We start from the raw sequence: 25,762 nt of genomic DNA, 5'->3' as shown, positions 1-25,762 counted from the left end.
ATTTTTCTATTTTCCCAATTTTTTACACTAAGCATAAATTAACTGCAGAAAATTTACATTTTCTTTCATTGTGACATAATTTTAAAAGCTAACTTTTAAAGTAATAAGCTCATGAAGGTTATTACTAAAATTATTTAAAGAGAAGTAAATATAATTCTGACTTTTTCCAGAATGCAAAAGTATTGAAAAGCCTGAAACTTTGAGACTGTCCTTTCTTTCTTTGTATAAGTCCCTCAACTTCTTTGTTCAACAGCTAACTCCCTACCTGGCTTCTGAGCAGGAAAAGAATTCATAGGTTTATGGAGTAAAGACTCAGATACAGAATTTGATCTTCTGCTGAAAAGCTGGTAATTGCTTGCTTTGGGCACAACCTTCCCCTCCCAGCAAATTCAAGTGATTCCTCTTGTCCACGGTGAAAGCTTCAAGTACTAACTGTCAAAAGGCCCAATTTGTGGCCTAAATCTCACCAGTGATTATGACCATGGGCATAACCTTTCTTTGAACCTTTTTTTTTTTTTTTGCAGAGAATTAGTTCTAAGAACTTCTAAACCTTTCTAATAATAAATCATGGTGAATAATGAAATCATAAGGGTGTGAAAGGGCTTGACTGAGTTTTCAAAAGTTTACAAAAGTGTAACTAACACAAATTTATATTACTTCTGGTAAAAAGGCCAAATAAGGACCTAAATCCATGAAGCTCAGTATCTGCTTACATTAAAAAGACAACTATTCATATTACATTTTAATTGGCTTCCTCTCTAAACTTTCCCCAAGCAGTTGCTTAATGCTGTGTATGGGGTCACCCTGTCCAAGTCTTACTCCTCTAACAGTGAAGAGTCTTAGGCCCATGGTTTGTTTTAAACGTATTGCTCCTGCAGGGTCCTCTGTCCTGTCAGTTGCTATCCCAAAAATGCCTTTATAGGCTGAACAAACACCTGTCTGGCGTTTTGGTGCTTTCTTTATAAGGGAGTTTGAAAAGTTGCACTTACAGGCCTCCAAAATCAATGTAAAACCACCGCTGGAGAAGTTCATAGGTGACCAGAGTAACACCAAACTGGGGAGAGGATCGAAACACTCGAGCTAAAGAGGGAGAAAGGGGGAGGGGGACAGTTAACAGCAGGATGGCTACAGCAAAGCCCACAGGTGAGTAATGGGAGCCCGACCCCAATGCCAACCAGCCCTTCCTCACGGCTCCAGCCCCTACCTGCAGTTCCTTTCCAAAATGCTGAGGGCCCTTCTTCCCGGAGTATCTTCCTGAAACAGTCGATGACACCACTGTATGTCGTCTGGCCAGCGCGGGCAGCCACCTGCAGTCTTGTCTTGATGACATCAGCAGGGGTCACCAGAGAAGCAGCAGGCACACCTTCCAGGAGAAAGGCACATTTAATTCATCCCGAATACCTTACAAAGGATAGACAGACTGCTAACAACCAACAGTACAATTAGCAACTTTAACTGCTTTAACTCAATGCTTCTTATATAGCTACCTTGGGCACTAATGGAAAAAGGATATATAATCCCACCAGCTGCTTCAGTGGAGTCAGGGCAAAACTCTCTTATTCGTTCTGAATTAGGAAAATCACTCTATGTTGCATGATCCCAAAGAACAGTGAGAGGAATAAATGGAGCAATATTACTAGGACAATTCCCAGTGTTCCCCTTTGGGTTTCAACTATTTTATTACCTCTTTCCTTTTCTTAAATAAGACAGTATTTTCATGTATAATAAAGAATGAGGATAATGTCAATTTAATGAACTGCTAAATATATCTGATAGCAAACTGTAGTGTGTGGGTTTTTTTTTTGCTGATTCCTGTCACCTTACTGCATGAGGTGACTATCAATACTCATATCCACTCACCCTTTGAGGGGCTAACTTGAGAGTTAACTGTGACTCTTTTCAGACATGCTTACATGACAGAAGTCGTTACAACTGAAGCAGAGGAGGCCAGGCAACCAGTTAGGGAACAGGAGGGGAACTGATCATCAAAAGGCCTTGTCAGCCATTCCCGGTGCCCCAGCCCCCTGGGGCCACGCTCAGACTCATCAGCGGCAGGACACTCAAGAAGGATTTCACAACCACACCTTTCACTTATAAAACAAAACAGGGAACAACGGAGCAAGATGATCTTCCTCAGGGGGAAGAAATTCAATTTGGCCTGAACTTCACTGAATCATCTCTAGGCAGATGGAGCTGGCCACTCGGTAGGTAGCTGGGGCGGGCGGCGGGGAGTGCTCTGTTAGAGACGATGCAAATATCCTCCCGCCAAGCCCTACACCTCATTCACGTGAAACTAGGTAAACTGCCGCCTTTGGAATGTTCTGAATCCTGAATGTTCTTAGTGCCTGCCAGCAAAGCTTTACAGATAAAAATTAGAAAAATTCATTTCTAATTCTGAAAACTGACATCAAATGTCTGTGGGCAAGAAGCTGGTGCTGACAGCTCCATGAAGATGTTTACTTGGTTCCATCAGCCACTGGCAAAATGCCTGTCCATGATTAAAGTGTTCTTTGCTGCTGTCTGGATAGCAGAGAGCAAAGATGAGGAAAGATGTGCTGGCCCTCACTTCAACTAGGGAGGCTTTGGTGTATACCTGAAAGGAGCTGGATGAACACTCAGTGCCAAGACTGAGCAGGTAGCTTTACTGGCTTTTGAATTATAACTGCAAATGACTGCCCCAAATAAGGGCTCAAGGCTCCCTCGGAGAGTTTCTTACTCATCACGAGTCATTCCCTGTCATCATGGATGAGAATAACATGTCCAACCAGCGCCCCTGGAACCCAGGGTTCCTGCTACATACCACACCCCCAGGGGTGCCCAGACTGTCCTGCTTTGCTGAGCCCGCAGACCAGAGGAGAAGGCGTGCCGTGCAGGAGCCTGGGTGGTCAGAGCCACCTGAGCAGCGCTGGGCTTGCGTTCATTCACCTCGCCCGTCTCTCTCCCTAAGCAGCGGTGATGGCAAGTAAACACATGCCCTTTCCTCCTTCTGCCACGTCTGAGGATTGCTGCAGGGAAGGACAACCTGGTCCTGCCCTTCTATCTGGAATCAGCTCCCTCTCAACACAAGACAAAGGCTGGAGCATGGGATTGAGAGGAAGCTTCTCAGCACCTTCCTACATTTGAAACCCCTGCCTTCAAGGGGCTCTGGGCACAGGAGAGAGGGCAGAATTTATGTAAACAACCATTAATAAAACACAGAGCATGTTAAGAGCCAAGAAGAGACGCCCCCACGGGGTGGTGCTGCTGAGGAAGTATGGCTCTGTTTGGTCTGATGAGGATGATGGCAGAAGGAAAATGGACAGTTTCAAACTCAGGTTGGAGCCAAATCATGTTGATTGCACTATACAGAATAAGAAAGTGAGGGGATGCTAGACCTGTGCATCAGGATGAGGTGCAACAAAGCAACTGATGTGGCGAAAAACTTTTCTACGTTAATGCTCAGCTTGACTGCACCCAAGGTTTCAGGGGCAGAGGAGGCTAAGAAACACAGTACTGACGAAAGCCCAATTGAGACGGGCAGAGTTAATTTGGCTGCGAGTTCCTAAGCTGCATTAAGCTGTTTACCCACATTATGCAAATGTAATTAACGCTCATCAGAATTATAGCATACCCCACAAAGGAGAAAAAGCGATCGTATTTAAACTAAGTCAGATACAAACAATAACCTTTCCAGAAGTAAAGAAGAGGAGCACAGAGATTCTGTACTTAGAGAATGGGGGTGGGGAGGGTAGGGACTCTTTTGGCTTAAAAAAAAAAAAAAAATAGTTACCTGCCATGGCTCCAGCTGCAAGGAGATTTATACCTCCCACGTGTCCGTTTTCATCAGCCAGAAGTAGTTTGCAGTGAGCATAAACAGGAAAATAAATTGCAGAGAAGGGAATGTCTCGGAGGAAACACGCTTTGGCACCCTGTCACAGAATGAGGAAAGAGTGCAAAACAGTTGTATAAACAAGGTGTGAATGACCACGAGGGATCCAGGGTGACAAGCCTGAGCTGTCCCTCAGACAGCATTGGGACTGACGTGGAAGAGAAACAGGATAACAAGTCAGGCGCAGGGAAATCGAGACGCGGCTCCAAGTTTGAGAAAGTCTGGTGGATCTGGGAGCCCTAGAGTTAGTTAACGGTGGTATTCTGACAACTACCAATTTCCTGGCATTTCTAGTATGGATTCAGATTTTAAGGTTAATAAAAACTCAATGTTCAGACCTCTAGGCTGCTTGTTCTGGTTCGCCTTGGTGAGTGCCAGGGGATGGGGTGTGGCTGGGAACAGACTTAGAAACCCAGTATTGATAGCTTGATTTCAAAGCAACCAACAAAGGCAGCTCCTCAAACTAACAAATTACCAACTCAATCCACCTCAGCTTAGAGCCCCTGAAGTACCAGGTAAGAAGCTATGGGTAGGAGCCTTGGAAAAGGAAGGGAAGCTTCCTCGGTGGCTCAGGTGGTAAAGAATCTGCCCCCAATGCAGGAAACTTGGGTTTGATCCCTGGGCTGGGAAGATGCCCTGGAGAAGGGAATGGCTACCCACTCCAGTATTCTTGCCTGAAGAATCCCACGGACAGAGGAGCCTGGTGGGCTACAGTTCATGGGGTCCCAAGGAGTCACACACAAGTGAACAACTAACAACACATTCTAGGGAAGGGGAAAAAGAAACCACCAAACTTCCCTCCTTACTTCCTATGTCCTAAATGGCAGAGGACAGGGAGACCCAGACAGAATGTTTTAACAGGAAGTTTCCTTGAGAGTAGAAACAGTCAGACAGCTTGTCTTGGTGACTGATACTGCCCCTTCCTCAGCCCACTGCTCAGGCTTTAGCCGGCCAGGGAAACACTCCACCTTTGGTACTTGTTTTCCGGATGGCTCTGTTTTTAAAAGGCAAACTCAAACATTAAAGAAAAAAAAAATTTCCTGGGACTCTCTGAGAGATGCTACAGAGAGAAATAATTTTAATAAAGTCAGTTTTCAAAGGGAATTCTAAAAAGGATGGCAGTTGGGGGTAGAAAGTAGAGTATGTACAAAACTCTCAGGACAGGCATCATTGGTTTACAGGCATCATTGGTCCTAAGAGACCAGTTTGTAGCTTGTAGCTGTGTGATTCTAATCGAGAGAATTTCTAATTTCCAATTTGCAGCTACAGAAGCCAATTTACACATTTCTACAGTGATGGGTCTATAAATAAATCAGATGCTGTGGAAACACAGTTGTCTATAAAAGCTAAATTTTCGTATCCCTCCCCTTACACCAGGCGAAAGAAGAGAAAGAAATACTCTTCCTTGTTTAAGAAAAATAATAGCTTCTGCTCCATTACATCTGATCTGTAATGATGGGAGTAAGCATACCTGCAGGGAAGGAATCTGTTGACTGGCATTTTGCTAAAGTACAGTACACTCTGGTTTGCTTTTGTTTTGCTTTTTTAAAATGCAATTCATTATTGACAAATCCCACCACTTAACTTCTTAAAGACCTGAATCCTACCAAACTCCACTACTGTTTCACTGTGGTCAAATTATTAAGACAAAGACAAGCTCCTACTGTGAAGATAACAATAGAGATAGATCAGACTCAAAATAAACATATGACTATTTTGAAGTCAGTCCTAAAACAGCCCCAAAAGAACACCAAAGAAACTTTTCCCATATCCACCAGTAAATAAAAGGCTGTGAGCCTGAAGCCAGCGGGTCTGTGGTGCTGGCCTCCCTGCTGGCAGCTTCATAAAAGCCTGAAGATGCCAACAGGACAGCGTGGTTGTGCATCCCACTGCCTCTAATAGAAGTGTCCTGATTTTTTCTTTTTGTTTTGATTTTCTACTATAGGAACTACCCTGCTGGACAAGATTGCTTTTCCATTTATGGGGAAGAAGTCTGGTTTTGACATTTTTTTCACATTTCTATGGAGTACACTACACCCTCTCTATTGAGATAACCCAAGGGAATCTACCCACCTTGTACAGACCAAAGAGTCCCAGGTCCCGGAGCACATTCAAGGCACTGACCCTGGGTCCTGTGGTGATCTCTCCAGCTACCTGTAGGCGAATCTTTACTATCTCCAGAGGGTTAGTGAAGATGACCTGAGAGCCGCCAGCCTGCAGGCAAGGAAGGAGAGACAGAGCAGATTTCCATATCAGAGCCCGACTGACCGGAGTAGAGCCAAAAGAAATCTGGGGACCTCCACACTGCACCTCTTTACCCCTCCCCCTTGGCAGGGAGGGGAATGAGAGTCCGATGCTTTGGCTGATGCTGGAAGGGCTCACAGGGATGGCCCCAAACTCTGTCTCAAATCAACTTATGTCTAGTTTTGCTTCTATTTGAAATGTCAGGAGTGTTTCCCAGACCAGTCTTTCCTGGGTCAACCCAGCCATATCCAAAATGGCAAAACTAATAAACTCATTTGGAAAACAAAAGTGAAGCCAGATGTGGCAGCTGGTGCTCCAGTGAAAGGGAAAGAGATGGTAGGAGATTGCCTGGTATCTTCTACCAAGCTGGAGCTAAAATTCAGATCTACACAGCTTCTTTCCTCTTCTTGAAAGCAAGCAGTCTCCTTAGCTCAACTACATGCTGCCACTTTCTTGGACTGTAGAGCAATTAACACAGAGGTGTTTTTGCCCCACGCTAGTCAAAGGTGGCAAGTCTCCTCTGGTTCAAACTCTAAAATGTATTATCCTGAACAAAACTCTGCAACTACATCCACACAAAAGAAGATAATTTGGAAGGACAATTGCAGTATCATTTCAAGACCAAACTAGACACACTGTTCAAGACAGAGATGGGAAATGGAGCATCTAGTTATCACAAGTACAAGAGAGGGCAAACCAAAGCCACACTCCACACTCACCCATGGTGAGCGACCATAGAGATATTTAAATTTAGATAATGAAAGTGTATGTGCACTGGAAATCTGTTGAGGGGAGGAGAGAGAATGTTTAACAAAACTGCTACCAACTCCTTTTCTGGTTTCCCTAAGGAAAAAAAAAAAACAAACGTGTACGTGTACACATAGGGATACATAAAAATAAATAAAAATTTTAAAACATAAATATATATACATTTCCATTCATGAAGTGAAAAAAATCTCATTTGCACATTGTCATCTTAAGTGTAGCTGTTTACACTATATAATCAGAACCACACTCGTATAATCATAATTACATTACATAATCATAACTTCACTGTAATAGCATGTCACATGTGAAACAGGAGCCTCATTGGGCACTGGAATTCCACAGGTACAGAAGGACTGTAAACACCCATAAAACCCACAGGCCACATTCAATGCCACTTCAATACTTCACCTTCACTCATATTCCTGTTCATTTTTCTAAAACCCACAGCCCTCCACACCCCCTTTCCAAGGGGCAGCAAAAAGTCCCAGACCATTCTCTTAACTGACCAGGGGCTATAAACCAACAAAACACTCCTGTTCTCACCCTGATCCCTCATTCCTATCAACATCCACAACTGCCAACACTGACACAAGATTCCTTTCCTCTTGGTGGGAAGCTGATTGCCCTGGATTCCTCAGGGCCCTAATCCTCTTTTTGTCCACCGAGTACTGGGGCGCAGCAATTTGCTATCTCTCTCTGGATTTCCTGCAACTCCCAAATCTATACAACCCAGACCACTGGTACAAAGGTTCCTGAATGACGACTGATCCAATTTTACATGTTGATTTGCCCCTGCTTCTGAGTCTTAATCTGTTGCACTGCAGGCAGGAGAAAGTATTTCAATGTTTCAATCCAAGGAGACAATACTTTGAAAAGGATTGCTGGGTGAAAAATTATGTTAAAATGATAATCCAAGTAATTGCTCCTGTAGCTAGTATTAAGGACCAAACCAATTATAAAAGTTTACTACTTCCTTGAAATCTCTTGTTTAAATAATGGTTGCAAAGACTATCTCTGGGAAAATGCGCTTTATGTTCTAAACTAAAGCAGATTAAAAAAAAAAGCATAAATTTTTATTATAATCCCCCAAATTCACCACCACCAGATGAGGTCAACCCCTGGGTTCTACTCATTAAATATGGACATTATGTTTAAATAAATACAAAGTTCTTTCATGTTTTTAATCATTAGTAAACTGTAAAATCCTGCAGAGTAGGAATATTCCAAATAGCATTGTGCCCCCAACCACACAGACACAGGTCCCCCCTCCTCTTCTGAAATAACTGTCAGTTTAGTGAAGTTTATATTTAACAACTCTCCAAACTTCTTCCTACATGTACATGTAATAGGCTTTCAATTAAAACAGTACAGCTAAAAGAAGGAAAACACAAACACATTAACCATTACACGCCTTTAAGATCTGTTACCCAGCACCTGTACTACATATACAAAAAGGGCTGTATAGTCAAAGCTATGGTTTTTCCAGTAGTCTTGTACAGATAGATGTGAGAGTCGGACCATAAAAGAAACTTTTCTTTCAGCTTGCTTTCATCAGTTAGAAAGAATTGATAATTTCAAACTGTGGTGCTGAGGAAGATTTGAGAGTCCCTTGGACAGCAAGGAGATCAAACCAGTCAATCCTAAAGGAAACCAACCCTGAATATTCATTGGAAGGACTGATGCTGAAGCTGAAGCTCCAATACTTTGGCCGCCTGATGCGAAGACATGACTCATTGGAAAAGACCCTGATGCTGGAAAAAACTGAAGGCAGGAGGAGAAGGGGGTGACAGAGGATGAGATGGTCAGATGGCATCACCGACTCAAAGAACATGAGTTTGAACAAACTCAGGGAGATAGTGAAGGATGGGGAAGCCTGGCATACTGCACTCCGCGGCGTCACAAAGTTAGACACGACTGAGCAACTGAACAACAGTAACAACATATACTAAGTCCCATCAACTCACTGGACACAATCACAAAACTAAACGTATATATATTTATGTTCCCATATATGTAAAATACATGAAATACGACAAGTGAATGTGGAAACAATGCAATGACACTCTAAGCAAGGCGCACACCTATGTGTTTGTTTCACACTTATGCATGTACTCCACTATGACTGAAGGAGAAAATTTCTACCAATTTCATGATCTATCTCTTCTTTAAAAATGATCATGTTTAAGAACTTTATGACAGACCTAGGAATATATAGACAATATCCAGATGAAACGGAACAAGACCCTGTGGGATCCTTTCTGTCTCCTGTTTCTAGTTTGTAGGAAATAGGCTTCCTTCAGCCTCCCTGACCTTCCCTGAGTTCCAAAGGACAGATTCAAAGAGTTGCTTTTCAGGAAAGGGAGGGAGCAGAAGCCCAGAGACAAAGCAGGAGCAGTCAAGTAACAACAATGCAGCAGGAGGCAGGGTTCTGGTTCCTCCCCAAGAAATAGACATAACAAATTACCTCTGACTTCTATAGGACCGAAGGCCCCCCATGCAGGGGGAGGATGGCGACTTCAGGCTTAGTACAAGACTGCAGGAGCCCTGCCCTATTCTCTCACCACTCACTCTGTACACAGTGGAAGATAATGAAGACTGATCCCCCTCCCCAGATGATTCTCCCTTTAAAAACTTTCACGGTTGAGCAGAATCTTTGAAGTTGGTTTTTGGACACGAGTCTGCCTTCTGCCCAGATTGCTGGCCTCCTGAATTAAGCAACCTTTCCTTTTCTAACCAACACTTACTTCTCAAGTACTGGCTTTCAAGATACAAGCAGCCAAGCCTGAGTTCAATAACACAGAAACACTGAATAATAAAGATTGCTATCTGATTTGTCTAAAACTTTGGGTATAACACTTAAAGGAAAACACACAAGGCAAATATGCACTGTCCTTTTTTAAGCTCTGAGGTTAACCACTCTCATACATATTAAACTGGGAACAGGGAGAAGGGGGAATAAAATCTGCAACTAATTCAATTACTCTGATAAGAAAATCTGGTGACAAAGAACAAGATTATGATGCTATCACATCCTTAACTGTTGCCCTCTAAGAAACAAACACATCAGGAAAATATCATTTCTCCTCTATTTTAAGACTCTACTGATTTTGATATCATGAATTTAATAACAGATATTCACAGGGAAAATAAAATACTACTTACAGTAAATATAATCACTACTACTACTAAGTCGCTTCAGTTGTGTCCGACTCTGTGCGACCCCATAGATGGCAGCCCATCAGGCTCGGCCGTCCCTGGGATTTTCCAGGCAAGAATACTGGAGTGGGTTGCCATTTCCTTCTCCAATGCATGAAAGTGAAAAGTCAAAGTGAAGTCGCTCAGTCGTATCCGACTCTTAGCGACCCCACAGACTGTAGCCCACGAGGCTTCTCCATCCATGGGATTTTCCAGGCAAGAGTACTGGAGTGGGGTGCCATGGCCTTCTCCAAAATATAATTACTAAATATACAGAATTTCAGATGTGTTAAAGTGTGAAATAAAAATATAGTAACTTTTCAATTTAAAAAGTATCTGTATTTTTACAAGTAGGCTGACATTTGCTATTTTTAAAAGCAACAAAATTAAACAAAAAAATTAAAATGACCAATAAGTAAATATTTAAGCACAAATAATTCTATGCTCTTATTCAGTCTATATTAGGTAATAAAATCATGCTAAGTGACATAAACAGAACAAAACATTAGGCACCCATTAATATGTCAAAATTTAGTTAAGTTTATCAAAAGCAGAACAGATTAGAGATGAAAACATTGATTGCACCCCTGGGAGGAGAAGTAAATAGGAGAAAGAATTTGCAAAGCATATGCCATTGTATCTTTTAAATTCTGAATCAAATGAATGTACTAACTACTCAAAAACAAAAAACAACCCCCACCCCTGCCACCAGAAGTAAGAAACAGAACTGGTCTTAGAAACAATGGCTCTTTTTGCAGACCAGGTCCTCTCTCATACATGCTTCCCCACGGTAAACTTGGGAATGCATATACTTTAAATGCATTTGAAAAAACTAGTTAGCCCTAGTTATCTGTGGATCCAAAATTTTTAATAGGCTTATCTACCTATGCATATATGGCCTTCAAAAAAAATCAAACTAAGTAAAGCTGCTGCTACTGCTGCTGCTGCTAAGTCACTTCAGTCGTGTCCGACTCTGTGCGACCCCACAGATGGCAGCCCACTAGGCTCTGCCGTCCCTGGGATTCTCCAGGCAAGAACACTGGAGTGGGTTGCCATTTCCTTCTCCAATGCATGAAAGTGAAAAGTCAAAGTGAAGTCGCTCAGTCACATCTGACTCTTAGCGACCCCATGGACTGCAGCCTGCTAGGCTCTAGGCAAGAGTACTGGAGTGGGTTGTCATTGCCTTCTCCAAAGCTAGTGATCTGAAATAATAGACACTGAGATAAATAAAACTTCAGGTTAAAACATGATGATACACAGCTATGTAGTCTTAAATGAACACTGTGTAATTTGATGTCTTCCTACCTTCCTACCTTGCACTTGTGTTAACTAGCACACCATTTCATACAATAATACCTCTGGTGAATTTTTTCACTCATCAAATCACCAAAATTAATTTCTAACCTCTAACTGCTAAACTTCCCTCTCAAACTTGTTGTTTATTGTTTTAAAGAGATGTAAGCATTAATATTAAAACTGACTTAGATGCTTCCATTTTTCAGTATTAAGTTGTCATTTCTTTGTTCCAGAACTGAATTACAAATGACACAACGAGACAGAACAAATCTCATTTTGAATGAGGCTTACCCACATCCAACAGAAAATAGAAAATGGAAAACCTCCATATCATCTTGTGTTGCATAATTTTTTAATGGGAAAATAAACAAACTAAAGCTGACAGCTTTAGTTATTAAAGCTTTAGTGACTTCCCTGGTGACAGTAAAGAATCTGCCTGTAATACAGGAGACCCAGGTCCGATCCCTGGGTAAGGAAGATCCCCTGGAGAAAGGAATGGCAAGCCACTTCAGTATTCTGGCCTGGAGAATTCCATGGACAGAGGAGCCTGGCAGGCTACAGTCCACGGGGTCGCAAAGAGTTGGACACGACTGAGTGAATAACAGACAAAGCTGACAGCAAAAGTCAGGAGAAAAGGATGTAATACTGAGATGTCACCACTCACCTTTGATGTGCCTGAGACCAAGGGGCTGCACACAGGACTGGGCCTGTTCGACCTGCCCGCATAATCCTACCCAGGGGCAAAGACCACAAAGACGCTGGGGATCCTGCCACCGGCTGCGTGACCCCCACCCCCACCCCTCCACCCCCGAGCACCAAGTCCCCTGTTTACTTCCCTCTTTGATCTGTTGTCTCTTATAGTTTGAAACTATTTCCCTCCAACTGCCAAATGTCCAATCTAAACAATTCATTTTATAAAGTCTTCCCTTACAGAGACAAGTGAAAATCTAACTTCAATTTAAGGCCATATCAGCTCCTTGAACAGATGTACAAAATATATGTATTTAAAACAACCAGAAAAACAAATAAGAGTCATAGAATTAGTTGTCATTTTGACTCAAGCAGGATGAAGAGAGACAGTGGCTCTGGCTCACAATGCCATCCACCAAGCATTATTTTATAAAGCAACGGGAAACACTATGGTTCACTCTAAAATGGCCCAAGACAGTCATAGTTTAAAAGGAGTGATGATAAATGCCAGGGTGTTCAGAGATATGAATAGATTAAATTACACATACTGACATAATATATGTGGACTTTTAATATGTGTGCATATGTGTGTATGTTCATGTAAGTATGCAAGGATAAAGTTGAGACCACACTGGTTCCTGGGGATGGGAGCTGAAGAGACCATTTCCAAACAGCTCTTTATAGAGATCTACAAGCTCAGCTTGCTGAGAAAGACATGGCTTAAGGAGCTAGTGAGCTACCACTTCGGGCTCCCAGGATTAGTAAATGCTCCAACTAACAAGTGGGAGCATGCTACACTCTTGCTACACCTGTATGGGCATGGATATGGTGGTGTGTGAGCCCATGTGTACACAGAGGCCAAAGGGAGAAAAAAGAACACAAAGATCCGGGTTTGGAAAGCTGTCGACCTATATGGTTGTTAGCTTTGTAACCGTAGATGGGTCATAACCTTTTCATTCCTTGGTTTCCTAATATGACAGCAGAGATTCCATCGTCTACCTCATCTACCTCACATAGCTCCTGCGCAGTAACCAAGGTGAGAGCACCACACTGACCGAAAGCAAGGTACAAGGGAACGGATGCGTTCTCCAAGACGTATGTTCATACAGGGCTATGAAAATGCCTGCAGCATACTGGGGCCATCAGTCCTCTGTTGAGCAATATATACATTTTGAATCTTATGACTTATCCTTTTAGAAGTAGGTAAATGTGATCAGTTAGGCAAGTGCTCTGTGCTGTGCTTAGTTGCTCAGCTGTGTCTGACTCTTTGCGACTCCACTGACTGTAGGTCGCCAGGCTCCTCTGTCCATGGGGATTCTCCAGGCAAGAATACTGAAGTGGGTTACCATGCCCTCCTCCAGGAGATCTTCCCAAACCAGTGTTCGAACCCAGATCTCTCGCATTGCAGGCAGATTCTTTACTGTCTGAGCCACCAGGGAAACCCAAGAGTACTGGAGGGGGTAGCCTATCCCTTCTCCAGGGGATCTTCCCGATCCAGGAATCCATCCAGGGTCTCCTGCATTGCAGGCAGATTCTTAATCAGCTGAGCTACCAGGGAAGCTCCTAAGTGCTCTGGCTAGAATTTAACAACATAAAAACAGATACTTAACCAGAGAGATCATTAGAAAATACATATAGGTCAGTCCCTTTAGACTTTTCAAGGGACTTCTCTGTTGACTCAAAGAGACACTAAATTTTTTCCCACTTAGGTTTACGGACATGTCTAAGAAATTCACATAATCCTTTTCTTTCATAAAACCACTACAGAGACCATTAAGATAATTAATAGGTAAGTCACAGACTGGAAAGAATATTCATAACACATATATCTGACAACAGACTATATCCATGATGTATACAGAACTCCTACAAATTAACAGTAACAATGAGTAACCTAATAAAAACAGAAGACTAGAACAGATAATTCACCTAAAAAGATAAACAGCCAATAAACACATGAAAGGATGCTCAATATCTTTAGGCATCAGAGAAATGCAAATTACAACCACAACTAGATATCATTTCAGACCAACCAGAACAACTGAAACAGACTAAAAATATCAAACATTTTGAGGATGGGGAGTAACTGGAATATTTGTACACTGCCGATGAGACTGTAAAATGATACATCCACGTCAAAGAACCAACTGGCAGTTTCTTTTATAATAAACTGAATATACATCTACCCTAGTCTACTCTTAGGTACTAAATAATGTTTATAACAACCTTATTTATAATAGATAAAAACTGAAAACAATCCAAAATGTCCTTCAATAGAAGCATGGAAAGCAAATTGTAGTTAATTCATACCATGGAATAATGCTCAGTAAAATTAAAACAAACAAAAAAAACCCAATCCTGATACCCACACAAGGATGACTCTTGTAAACACTTTATTAAGCAAAAGAGGCCAACCATAAAAGAAAGCATTTTGTATGAGTCTGGAGATATGAAATCCAAGAAGAAACAAAACTGTTGACAGAAATCAGAACAGTGGCTGCTTAGGCGAGGGGAAGCATGACTGATTGGAAAGAGGCATGAATTAATTTCCTGGGGTAAAATGTTCTTCATCTCACTCTTGAGTGCTGATTTCATGGGTGTATACAATTGTTAAAACTCATTAAGCTGACATCTAAGATTTTTTTAATACATTTTATATCTAAATAACATATATATTCAGATATATGTTAAAGTATTATAATATACATCCATATAATATTTTCCAAAAAAGAAAAGCCACTACAAAGTTGAATGGATCCATCTAGATTTATTTTGATAAATGGACAAGGCCTTGATTTGATTTCCTAAGATAGTATTACAGAACAAAAAGAGTTGATCTTAAAATCAAAATACTTGGGAATATATGAAAACTGCAACGTATATTAGCTGTATGATCTGAGGTGAGAGGTGGACTTTCTGAGCTTCTGTTCTTCATCTACCCATTTTATAGGAGATGATAATAGTGTATGTGAAAGTACTTTGAAAAATTTTGAGTTGACATAGTATTATTCTGCACACAACAGATATCATAATTAAACAATTATATTTATGTCTGATATGGACATGTAATATGTGTATATACAAATATGTATATACTTATACATATATAAAGAGAGACTTTCTTATAGAAAAATAAAAACATACAGCCTGATAAAGATGGCTTACCTATGAGAACAATGAGAAAAATTATTTGAAGCTTGTTGTTACATATACATTACTCATATGCACCCATAACAGACATTTACTGAGTAACTGTACCCACATGTATATACTCTTACCCCATCTCCACCTAAAAAAGGGTGGAGAAATTATTACATCTAAAATTCAAGTTATAGAAACAATAACAACAAAAACAAGCAATCATACCTAAATCATAAATTCTGAACTAGTAAGTGTTTCTTGAGAAGACTTTAATATAGATATAAAGTAAGTCTGGATAACATTCATGATGAAGATTTAAATTATGAAAATGCACACTCTGTTTATGATTTTTTTCCCAAAGGTCGCATCTATTTCCAAAGTGAGAAGCTCCACTGTGATTTTCTGCTGCCCTTAAAAGCAGCGAGAGCTGCTTGCATTTCCAATCAGGAAGTCAGAGTTAACAAAACTTGGATCTGGTTTAAAAAATATTGTGCATGGACACGATCACGTATATACAAACATTAAGAGGAAATATAACAAGATAAAAAAATAAAACCTTCATTTGGTAATATCTCTGCTCAAAGCAAAATACTGCAAAATAAGGTTAAAAATTTGTGTGAAAGATCAAAGAGCTAAATGTAAGATCTAAAACTATAAAACCCCTAGGAGAAAACAGAGGTATAAATCTTTATGATCTTGGATTAGGCAATGACTTCTTAGCCATGACATGAAAAGCACAAACAACAAAAAATAAAGGTAAGTTGGACTTCATTGAAATCAAAGTTCAATTCTGCAAAAGGACAGTCAAGAAGGTGAAGAATATCTGGAAATCATGTATCTGCTAAGGTACACTAAATATATAAAGAACTCCTAAATTCAATAATAAGACAAACAACCCAACTATAAATGGCCAAATATTCTGAATAGATTGCTTTCCGAAGATATATAAATGCCAGTACATTCATGAAAAAATGCTCAACAGAGCCAGTCATTAGGTCACAGTAAGATACCACTACATACCCACTAGGATGGCTATACAGGACAGATAGTAAGTATTGGCAAGAATGTGGAAAAATAAGAACCCTCATACATTGCTGGGAGGACTGCAAAATGGTGCAGATACTTTGGAAAATGATCTCACAGGTCCTCAAAATACTAATTAGTTACCATATGACCTACCAATTCTACTCCTAAGTATATACACAAAAGAAATGAAAATATATGTCCACACAACTCTTTACATGAATGTTCATAGCAGCACTTAATCATAAAGCTAAAAGGTGGAAAAACCCCAAATGTTTAACAACTGATGAATGAATAAACAAAATATGGTATTACCTATATATTATTTATAGGTATTACTTATATATATTATATATAGGTATTACCTATATACAATTATGTTGAAATATTATCTAGCAATAAAAAGGCTTGAAATACTGATACATACCACAACATGAATGAACCTTGAAAACACTACTCTGAGTCAAAGGAGCCAGAAAAAAAGGCCACATGTTGTTTGATTCCATGTAAAAGAAATGTCCAGAAATGGTGAATCATTAGAGACAGGGTAGTAGGTTTCCTTGGGGGATAAGAATGTTCTAAAATTAACTATAGTGATCACTGCACAGCTCTATGATTATACTAAAAGCTACTGAACTGTTTACTTCATGTGTGGGGAATTACATGATATAGAAATTCTATCTCAATAAAGCTATTATTTCAAAACTTTTCCTTAAATATAGCAATCATTCAACGAATTAGAGAATGAGTGAAAGACTGAATGAATAGAAACATATACCAGATATGAAAGAATACAGATTTAGAGACAGAAGTGGTTTGAATCTCAATTTTTCCATTTACTAAGTGCTTGATTTCAGAGCTTTTAGTTTCTTCAACTGTATTAATAGCTGGGAATAACAAAGAGATAATGCCTATAAAGTGTTCAGTCTAGTACAAGATGCTCAAGAAATGGTAGCTATTATGAATTATAATCATAAGCATGTATTTTTTTTGGTGACATGTAGAAATGAAGTAAATCATGATAAGAAATTCTACTTTCAAATTACCAAAGTGGAATATGATTAGACTTAAGATGAAGTTTATCTGGTGAGAATGGTCAGAACTACCCTTTTTCTATCAGATATAAACATATCTTAAGTCTGGTTCCTTGCACAGGAGGAAACTCTAAATCTTTCTCAGCCTTGACAGGTTGTTGAATGAGAATGAATAAAAGAAAGAAAGAGAATGAAAACATACCAAATATGTACTAACAGAGATTTGGAGACAAAAGTGGTTTGACTGACAATTTTGTCATTCACTAAGTGCTATATCTTCTCTCTCAGGGTTTATTTTCTTCAACTCCAATTAGAAAGAATAATGAGACCATGCCTATAAAATGTTCAACCCAATAAGAAAAGTCCCTACTGCTCATTAACATTCTAGCAGATCAGTACTAGAGTAAAAACAAAACCCAGCAGCAATGATAATAGCAATATTTAGTCGGAGTGGTAGGTTTATGGATGCTCATTTTATTATAACTTTTAATCTATATAATGCATTCTCTTTTGCAGGTATCTAATGTCATATACTTTAAAAAATAGATCACAAAACAAAAAACAAGAAAATACATAATGCTTAAGGACCAGATAGTTTCATTTCTTGGTTACTGCATGATCGTGTCAGTGTACATCATTTTGCCTAAAGGACAGCACGGTCATTTTCAGAGCAGCAAACTTTCCCTTGCACATGTAGGGAACCTGAGGCCCTGGTCCTAGCTACCCCTTCTGCTAAGAAAAAAACCTATAAAGTCAATACTGACTATTTCTTCTGAATTAACTTGTGTTAGGCTAACACATTAAGTACATCTTTAAAACTGAGTGACCTCACTCCCATTGCCTGGTGGCACTCACAGCATTTAGCCAAATACCCACAGGGCACTCCACATCCTATCACTGCCCATACCCAGGATCCTAAGGTTTTTATGATCAGGCTTCCCTGGTGGCTCAGACTGTCAAGAATCTGCCTGCAATGCAGGAGACCGAGGTTCAATCCCTGGGTTGGGAAGATCGCCTGGAGAAGGGAATGGCTACCCACTTCAGTATTCTGGCCTGGAGAATTCCATGGACAGAGGAGGTTGGTGGGCCACCGTCCACAAAGTTGCAAAGAGCTGGACATGACTAAGCAACACACACACAGGGACAGGGAGCTTGGCTCCTGGCTACAGTCCGTGGAGCTGCAAAGAATCAGACATGACTAAGCAACACAGACACACACAGACACACACAGACACACACAGACACACACAGACACACACAGACACACACAGACACACACACACACAGACACACACAGACACACAGACACACACACACAGACACACAGACACACACACACACACACACACACACACACACACAGACACACACACAGACACACACAGACACACACAGACACACACACAGACACACACACACACACACACACACACACACACACACACACACACACACACACACACACACACACACACACACACACACACACACACACACACACACCCCTACTATCCACCTACCTCTCAGGCAGCCACTCTCCCTAGTGTTCACCTGGTGACTGCTTACCAGATTTCATTCAGCAAAAAGACTATTCCTATATTCCACAATGCCTGATAGTCTATCAACAGAGACCTCTTCTTTGTTTAGGGCTTTATTCTCCATTGAAATAAGTAGACTTTCGGGAGAAGTAGCAGATTGTGCTTCACCAATCACTTACACTGTAGTGTGATCGAATTTATCAGTGGAAACTTGATAATTGTGCATTTCCTTTTATCCCTGAATGAAGAGATTTAGAGGGAAGAGGGAAGCAGAAGTGTTTGTGGTGAAGAATTGTAGACAATGAAATCATTCTGCTTAGAGCCCAACCCAACTATTTTTCATGCTGTCAGTTTCCAGCTAGACAATCCATCTAAGCCTCCAGAAGAGAGTCGTGATTAAGGAAGAAATGTAGAGTGTCAGTACAACCCTCGAGGTACCGCAGACTTCAACAGAAATCCCCAAAGTTCAAACCTAGAAACAGTGTCTTTACCTAGGAAGAACAAAGGAACCAAATACCTGATCATAATGTAACTACAAGTCAGTTTCATGGGCAAAAACCTCTGGATATTATAAATGGAAAAAAAAATTATCTATATGGAGCAAGAGAACATGACTTGAGAGATTCCTGACAAATGTATAACATGTGTTGTGACAAAGCTGAGTTAGGAAATTTCTTAACCAAATTAAAACTAAAACCACTGAGAAAAAGAATATGATTTGCAATGGGTCTTTAATTTGAAGAGAAACAGTTGTAGCATCTAATTGGAATAAAGATGAAGAGAAACTATAGTAAGAGCTAGCAAAGGTCTTAGTCTATGCTTATTATTTGTCTTTCATGAAAAAAAGAGAGATAGCCAAAGACATGAGTCTTCTTTCTGAGAATGCACTTGGGCATACGTGAAGGTGCAGAAGCTAACACACATAAACACACAAGGGAGTGCACCAAGCTACCCTTCCCTAAGAGCTTTGGCTGCAGAAAGGTAAGGACCTAGGTATGTGCCAGGCTGACAAATATGAAGGAGGAGAATCCAGAGCGACCTCTCTCTGACCCTCAGGGCATCTTCTCTGAATTAAAAGCTGCAAAGGTTACAGACCTCATCACCTCAGTTCCACAAACAACTGAAGAGGACTGAGCCAAGACTGTCAGCCAAGTCAAATGTTAAGTCATTAAAGGCTTCAGGGACAAAATGGATTAAACAAATTAGGTACCACTAAATGTGAAAGGGACACCACAAATTAGCTGAGCTGCAAACTTAGATTTGAGAATTAGACAAAATCCAATGTCATGCTCACACTTTAAAGATAAAGTCTCTGTGTTGAGAATTGTCAACAGCTTCAACATATTTATGGTTGCTTGCTCTGGTCCCTAAAAGAAGGGAAATTGTAATGATACTACAATGATTTACTCACTCCTACACCTAAAATAAAAGGGCCCAATTAATCAGTCACCTCACACTTATTCCAGTCAATAAAAATAAATGGTAACTCTACCCACTATTCTGTTTTCTGTGATATTTAAACAAGAAACAGAATTAGAACTTCAAAAAGTGTGAAAGGTAATGTTTCAGGAGCTTCTAACAGACTGAGCTAACAAAAATACTCTTTTCTGCCTCAAAACCAGTTAGATTATGCAATAAAATATTTTAAAAAATCATACAATCTGAGAAAACTGCTTAGAATTCCTTGAGCTCGAGGGGATGTCACTCAGGTATTATATCTGGTGTGCAAAAAGGCTAAAGGAACATAGTTGTCATGAGAAATCACAGTATTAATACTTACACAACCTCCAGCGAGGATTTCTGCTAAAAGTGGAATGGAGCCATCTCTCCTGGTAAATTTGTCCCGGACAAAATCATTAACCTAATTAGAAAGACAACATTAATTAACCAGAACTCCCAATCATTGCCTTTAGTGGTACATTATTAGTTTTCCAAGTCAGCAAAACAGTCTCATATAAAATTTAAAATTAGCAGATGTCTACATATAAATTCAAAATTTTACAAATGCCTCGACAGTGTGCTAGTCTTAGCAGCATCAGTTTGGGTTTGTTTGGTTTTTTAAATTGTTTTGCCATGCCGCACAGCATGAGGGATCTTAGTTCCCTAACCAGGGACTGAACCTGTGGGCCCTGCAATGAAAGTGTGGGGCTTAGCCACTGGACAACCAGGGAAGTCCCAGCAGCAGTTTTAATTTTTGGCTTAGTGATAATCTAAACAAATGACATAAATTCAATGAGTTAGCCACTTACAGTCAGTTTAATGGCCTTCTCTGGAGCAACCCCTATAAGTTGCGGTATCAGACCTAGGAAAACAGAGAGAATTGTTAGCAACATAGATGTACTAGACACGAACGTACAAGCCCAATAAGGCATTTTCCCCCAGATTATTTACCCATCAAACATCTTAGGATTTTCATAAAAATGGGAAAAAATGGATTATCCTGAAAACTATGCATATGTATATAATAATTATTTATGTCAAATACAATGTTATACTGTCTGTTGCTATAAATCCTTTTCTTAAGCATGCTTCCTTTAAAGCCTAGTTATATAACACCTCTCAAAAAGTCCAAGGAAGAAATGGAGCCGTGGATCTTCTCTACTTCCATAACACTACCAATAACAACAGAACCACAATTCCCTCTCTTTACAACCGACAACATACTAACGTACACAGACATTTTAGAGCAGCCAATGATGAATGCCTGGGAAAGCTCTGGAAAGCATCCTGTTAAGCAGACCCAGGTTTTGCCACAAATGATGCTACCTGTGTAACAGCACACAGTGGCTTGGCCCTTACAGAAAATCAGCTCCCATAATTTTCTCTTTAGAGAAATGCAGAACTTAGTGCTCATTTAAAAGAAAGCCAAAACTATAAAGAAAAATGCAGCTTAAAGTATCAATTAATGGGTATGCTCTACAAGCAAAACACAGCCCACTGTTAGCCTATGTACTAATATATGTCAAACATAAGTCATTTCAAAAGAAGTCTCCTAAAATAAAGGAAACCATTATTCTTAGAAAGTTAAAATTTCCAGGCTAGCTGAAAAAGAAAAAAATATATAAACAATTCAACATCTGTAGCTATTCACAGGGCTCAACTTTCTAAAGCACATAGATTATCCAAATCGTTAAAATACATTTTTGCATGCAGTTTTTAAAGATGCTAACAATAAACATATTATAGCCTTTAAATTATCCAGGCAAGGGGAAATTATGTATGTGTTTGCATGCTCACTGTTGATCTTAAGCCTACTTTGAGGATATTGCTGAGTGATTTTCTACGAGTTGAGAGCCAGCAAGTAATCGTATATACAGGCTACTGTCAGTCAAACTGAATTATCAATGACAAACACAAATCTGCACACACCTTTAATGGGTAGCAGCTGATTTAAAAGAATAAATCAGCAGATGGCAGTCTTAACTTTCTTTCATGATTATCAGGCCTTATTACTTTTAATCTGAGCCCCAAACAACCATGTCAGCATGAGTATTTGTTTTACAACTTGCCTTAGTAAGGCTCATAGAATTTTAATATAGTACTGATAGTTTATGTCATTTTATCATTGCTTCCTATAAAGAAATTTAGGCTAATCTGTCAACAGTTTTGTCAATCATCTGACAAAATAATGGACCAGCTCTAAGCAATATATGATAATCTCAACACAGGGTTCATATACAGGACTCCTACAATCTTCCCCCCAATATGAGAGTTTCTCATTTAAAGGACTGATTTTATCAGCTCACATCTTAAATAAAGCGAATAATTTCTTCACTCCCTACCCCCAACTTGCTATACTGGACCCAAATAATATGACACCTCTCTCAAATAAAATCTTCTCTAAGCATCCATCTATTGAGAAGGTAAACTGTGCAGTGTGTATGTCTAGATTCCTTCTCTTTTAAGGTATACCCAACAGGGAGAAAGAGTCTTATTCAACAAAGAAAGATTGGAGATGTCAAAGGAAAAAACCACTTAGCACCACTTAACCCTCAGGTTTCATATAAACAGAATTCAGATATGCAGTGATTAATAAAGTCTCAAACAAGACTGACATCCACAGATCTGCATTCTAGATCATGTACACCTCTGCACACGTTGTACAGCTAGAATTTTGTTGTACGGCTAGAATTTAAGACAGGCTAGAGTTCTGAATATCTCAAGAAAATTCATCACATTCCTTCTCAAGGGCAGGGTATTGGAGCCTAATTTGATTCCAGAACCACTCTCTTCTCTTGTCCTAAATAAAATGCCAAAAACGAACATCCTTGTGACCCTCTCCTTCAAGTACATCAGAGCTACATTTTCACTTGAGTATCTGCACCTATTACCAATCAGAGGTGTTTCTCCTCCTGTCCACGAGCATAAAGCTTTGTTCAGGCCCAGTCTTTGTTCAGGCTCAGAATTAGCTCAGGATTAATGAGACTATGTGCAAACAAACAAGTACAGTAAATTACATACATGCCCTGGACCCAAGCATGTAGAGAGTTTTTCAAAGAATTCCAAGTGGCGCCCAAAGGCATTAAAAAATTAATCTCCCTCCCAAAGGAAACTCTAAATTCTAATGTGAAAACACGTACATGAAAGTCTCCCTCTCCCAAGAGAACAAGTTCCTACAAAGCCGACGGTGGTGGGGAGAATCCTGCATGGGCTGCTGCCTCTGACGCCGACAGCACTGTGCTCAGCTTACAGCTGGTGATCACATTCCCTGCAAAAGACAGTCTGCTTCCGCTCAGCGCCTCTAAGCTAAGAGGAGGAAGGGAGCAAGAATGAGACGTGGAGCAAGAATGAGACGTGGAGCAGGAATGAGACGTGGAGCAAAAAGCTTTCCTTTTCTGTTTTTTTTTTAAACTTCAGATGCCTCACTGGCAAAGACTTATGAATGGTCTCCTTGGAAGAGACAAAAAAATTCGCTACTTCTTTCAGCTGAAACAATTGAATAGAGAGTAAACTCACCTCCAAGGGGCAGCTTGGCTTCTCTTTCACAGAGAAGAGGTGTTATTTCTCCTTTATAATTCACTGAGAAAAGCAGGTCTCTATTTCTTACCTGTCATCCTTGTATTCCACCTGCAGACCTGTGCTTCAGTTGGTAGAGTACAGTGACTACAAACCCTGCATTTGTTGAGACAAATGCAGGCTTTGGATGGCAGAAATAAGAAATAAAGACCTTGTTTGCAGACTAATACAGCTAGTTACCAGCAAGAATGTAAAAAGGGGAAACGAACAAGGAGACAATAAAAAGAACAACAGCCCTGGTCTGACTGAACAGGCTACGCACTGATTTTCTTTTTCTTTTTTTTCGCACTGATTTTCATAATGAGTGAGGCCAAGTCTGCTGTGGTGAGACAAACTCACTCACTTCAGCAGCTGAGATTCCCTTACTCACCCCGGTAGAGTCCAAAGAAGCCCTCATAACGCAAGACTTTCTTAAAACAGTCAAAGCTGTTTTTGTACATCAGCTCTCCTACAACAGAGCCGGTGCCACGCTGGTTTTGCATGCGAGTCTTCACCAGGTCTATAGGATATACTGCGGTGGCTCCCACAGCTACAAATGAAACAAACAATTTTTAGGCTTAAAAGAGAGCACAATTAAACGGAGAATAAGGACAACAAATCTCATCTCAGAGGACTAGGAAATAGAACACAGTATCTATTCTCACAAAAGAGACTTTCTGTGGTTTTTCTTTCTTTCATACACAGCTGAAGGATCAGAGGCTAGCAACCACTGGGACCCATAAATACAGCTGCTACAGAGAACAACTGTAGCGAATTTTCAAGTTGTCACCAACATTAGATAGTCAACACACAATTTTCTTTAACGTTAAACTATTATATATAACATATTTCTTTGTATGTTCCAATAAGTGTCCATATATTATACCAGTTACCCCTTAACATAACTATATATGTATACAGAAGTGGCTATAAATTTACAATGTAGTTTACTATAGCACTTTGGTAAATTGACCTTAGTTACAGCTATAATATTGGAACCAAATCTCAACATGACCCTCCCGCTACTTACAGAACCCAGTTTTGTTCTGTTTTTTAAAAAAAGGCCAGGCTTCAGAAAATCTCAGGCACTAAAAAATTTATAACATGAATTAGAGTATTAAAATTTTCAACTGTTGAAAACCAAAACATGCTTTGCAACTTCTAAAACTGAGACTGAAAAGAAAAAATAATAGTTTCATCAGTTCAGGCTTGTTTTGAAAAAGCGTTAAGTATTTTAATCACATCTACTAGGTTCTTCTCAACAAAGCAACTTCAGGTTTTACACATATTCTATGGAGAGATGTAAGCCAGAAAAAAAAAAAAAAAGCCTCTTAAATTTTGCCCAAGAGCGGAGAAGGGAGGTTCATTTTAGCAAATCACTAACAAGTCTAGATATTCTTCAACCAACAAAAGATGAAAGGGGGAAAAAAGGCAAGACACCAAACACAAGCAGAAAAGCAAATGTGAATCACTTTAAGAGGTTCTTTTATTTTGTAAGCATCTGGGATTTGTACCCCAAATCTTGATTTCCCACCTTCCCTCACTCCTAACACCAAAAAACAGTCTGAGTCTCCATTTCTTCATACTGGCTTTAACCATAATAACTAGCGGAATGCAGCACGCATCCAAGACGTTCACGTGATTCCAGAGGTTTTTGTCCTGAAGACAGACTGGAGCCAGAGGGGCCATGGCTGTGCTATGACAAGTCCTCTGATCACAGGTAAAAATAAAGAACACTTCAGAAAGCCCTGAACTCGTGACCCTTGCGAACAATGAACTGCACCTTTGCTGATCTGTCCCAGTCTAGTGAGATAATATTACATGAACACAAGCTTGAAACAGCACACAGACATGTCACTCACCTCCAGCAACTGAGCCCAGAGTGAATCTGTAAGCAGACTCGGCAATCTGGAGCCAGATAGGCCTGCCTAAACCATGAGATTGCTGTGGGGGAGGAGAAAATACTTTTT

General features: G+C 40.0%; 1 protein-coding gene across 3 annotated transcripts in view; it reads right to left on the bottom strand.

Moving 5' to 3' along the window:
- The window catches only part of SLC25A12 (solute carrier family 25 member 12), a 99,089-nt gene that overhangs the window by 1,443 nt on the left and 71,884 nt on the right, over window positions 1–25,762 (bottom strand). For all 3 annotated transcript variants that reach the window (XM_012133795.4, XM_004004597.5, XM_042243724.2), the window contains 8 exons: window positions 25,655–25,736; window positions 24,184–24,342; window positions 21,047–21,099; window positions 20,578–20,658; window positions 5,942–6,082; window positions 3,770–3,908; window positions 1,205–1,363; window positions 990–1,080 (listed from right to left, as the gene is read on the bottom strand). In XM_012133795.4, the coding sequence (XP_011989185.1) occupies window positions 990–1,080; window positions 1,205–1,363; window positions 3,770–3,908; window positions 5,942–6,082; window positions 20,578–20,658; window positions 21,047–21,099; window positions 24,184–24,342; window positions 25,655–25,736 (905 nt within the window). The remainder of the gene's footprint in view (window positions 1–989; window positions 1,081–1,204; window positions 1,364–3,769; window positions 3,909–5,941; window positions 6,083–20,577; window positions 20,659–21,046; window positions 21,100–24,183; window positions 24,343–25,654; window positions 25,737–25,762) is intronic.

This window comes from Ovis aries, chromosome 2, assembly GCF_016772045.2.
Source record: "Ovis aries strain OAR_USU_Benz2616 breed Rambouillet chromosome 2, ARS-UI_Ramb_v3.0, whole genome shotgun sequence".
In the NCBI taxonomy this organism is placed as follows: Eukaryota; Metazoa; Chordata; class Mammalia; order Artiodactyla; family Bovidae; genus Ovis; species Ovis aries.
Note: the sequence above shows the minus strand (reverse complement) of the source record. Positions and strands in the feature narration are given on the sequence as shown.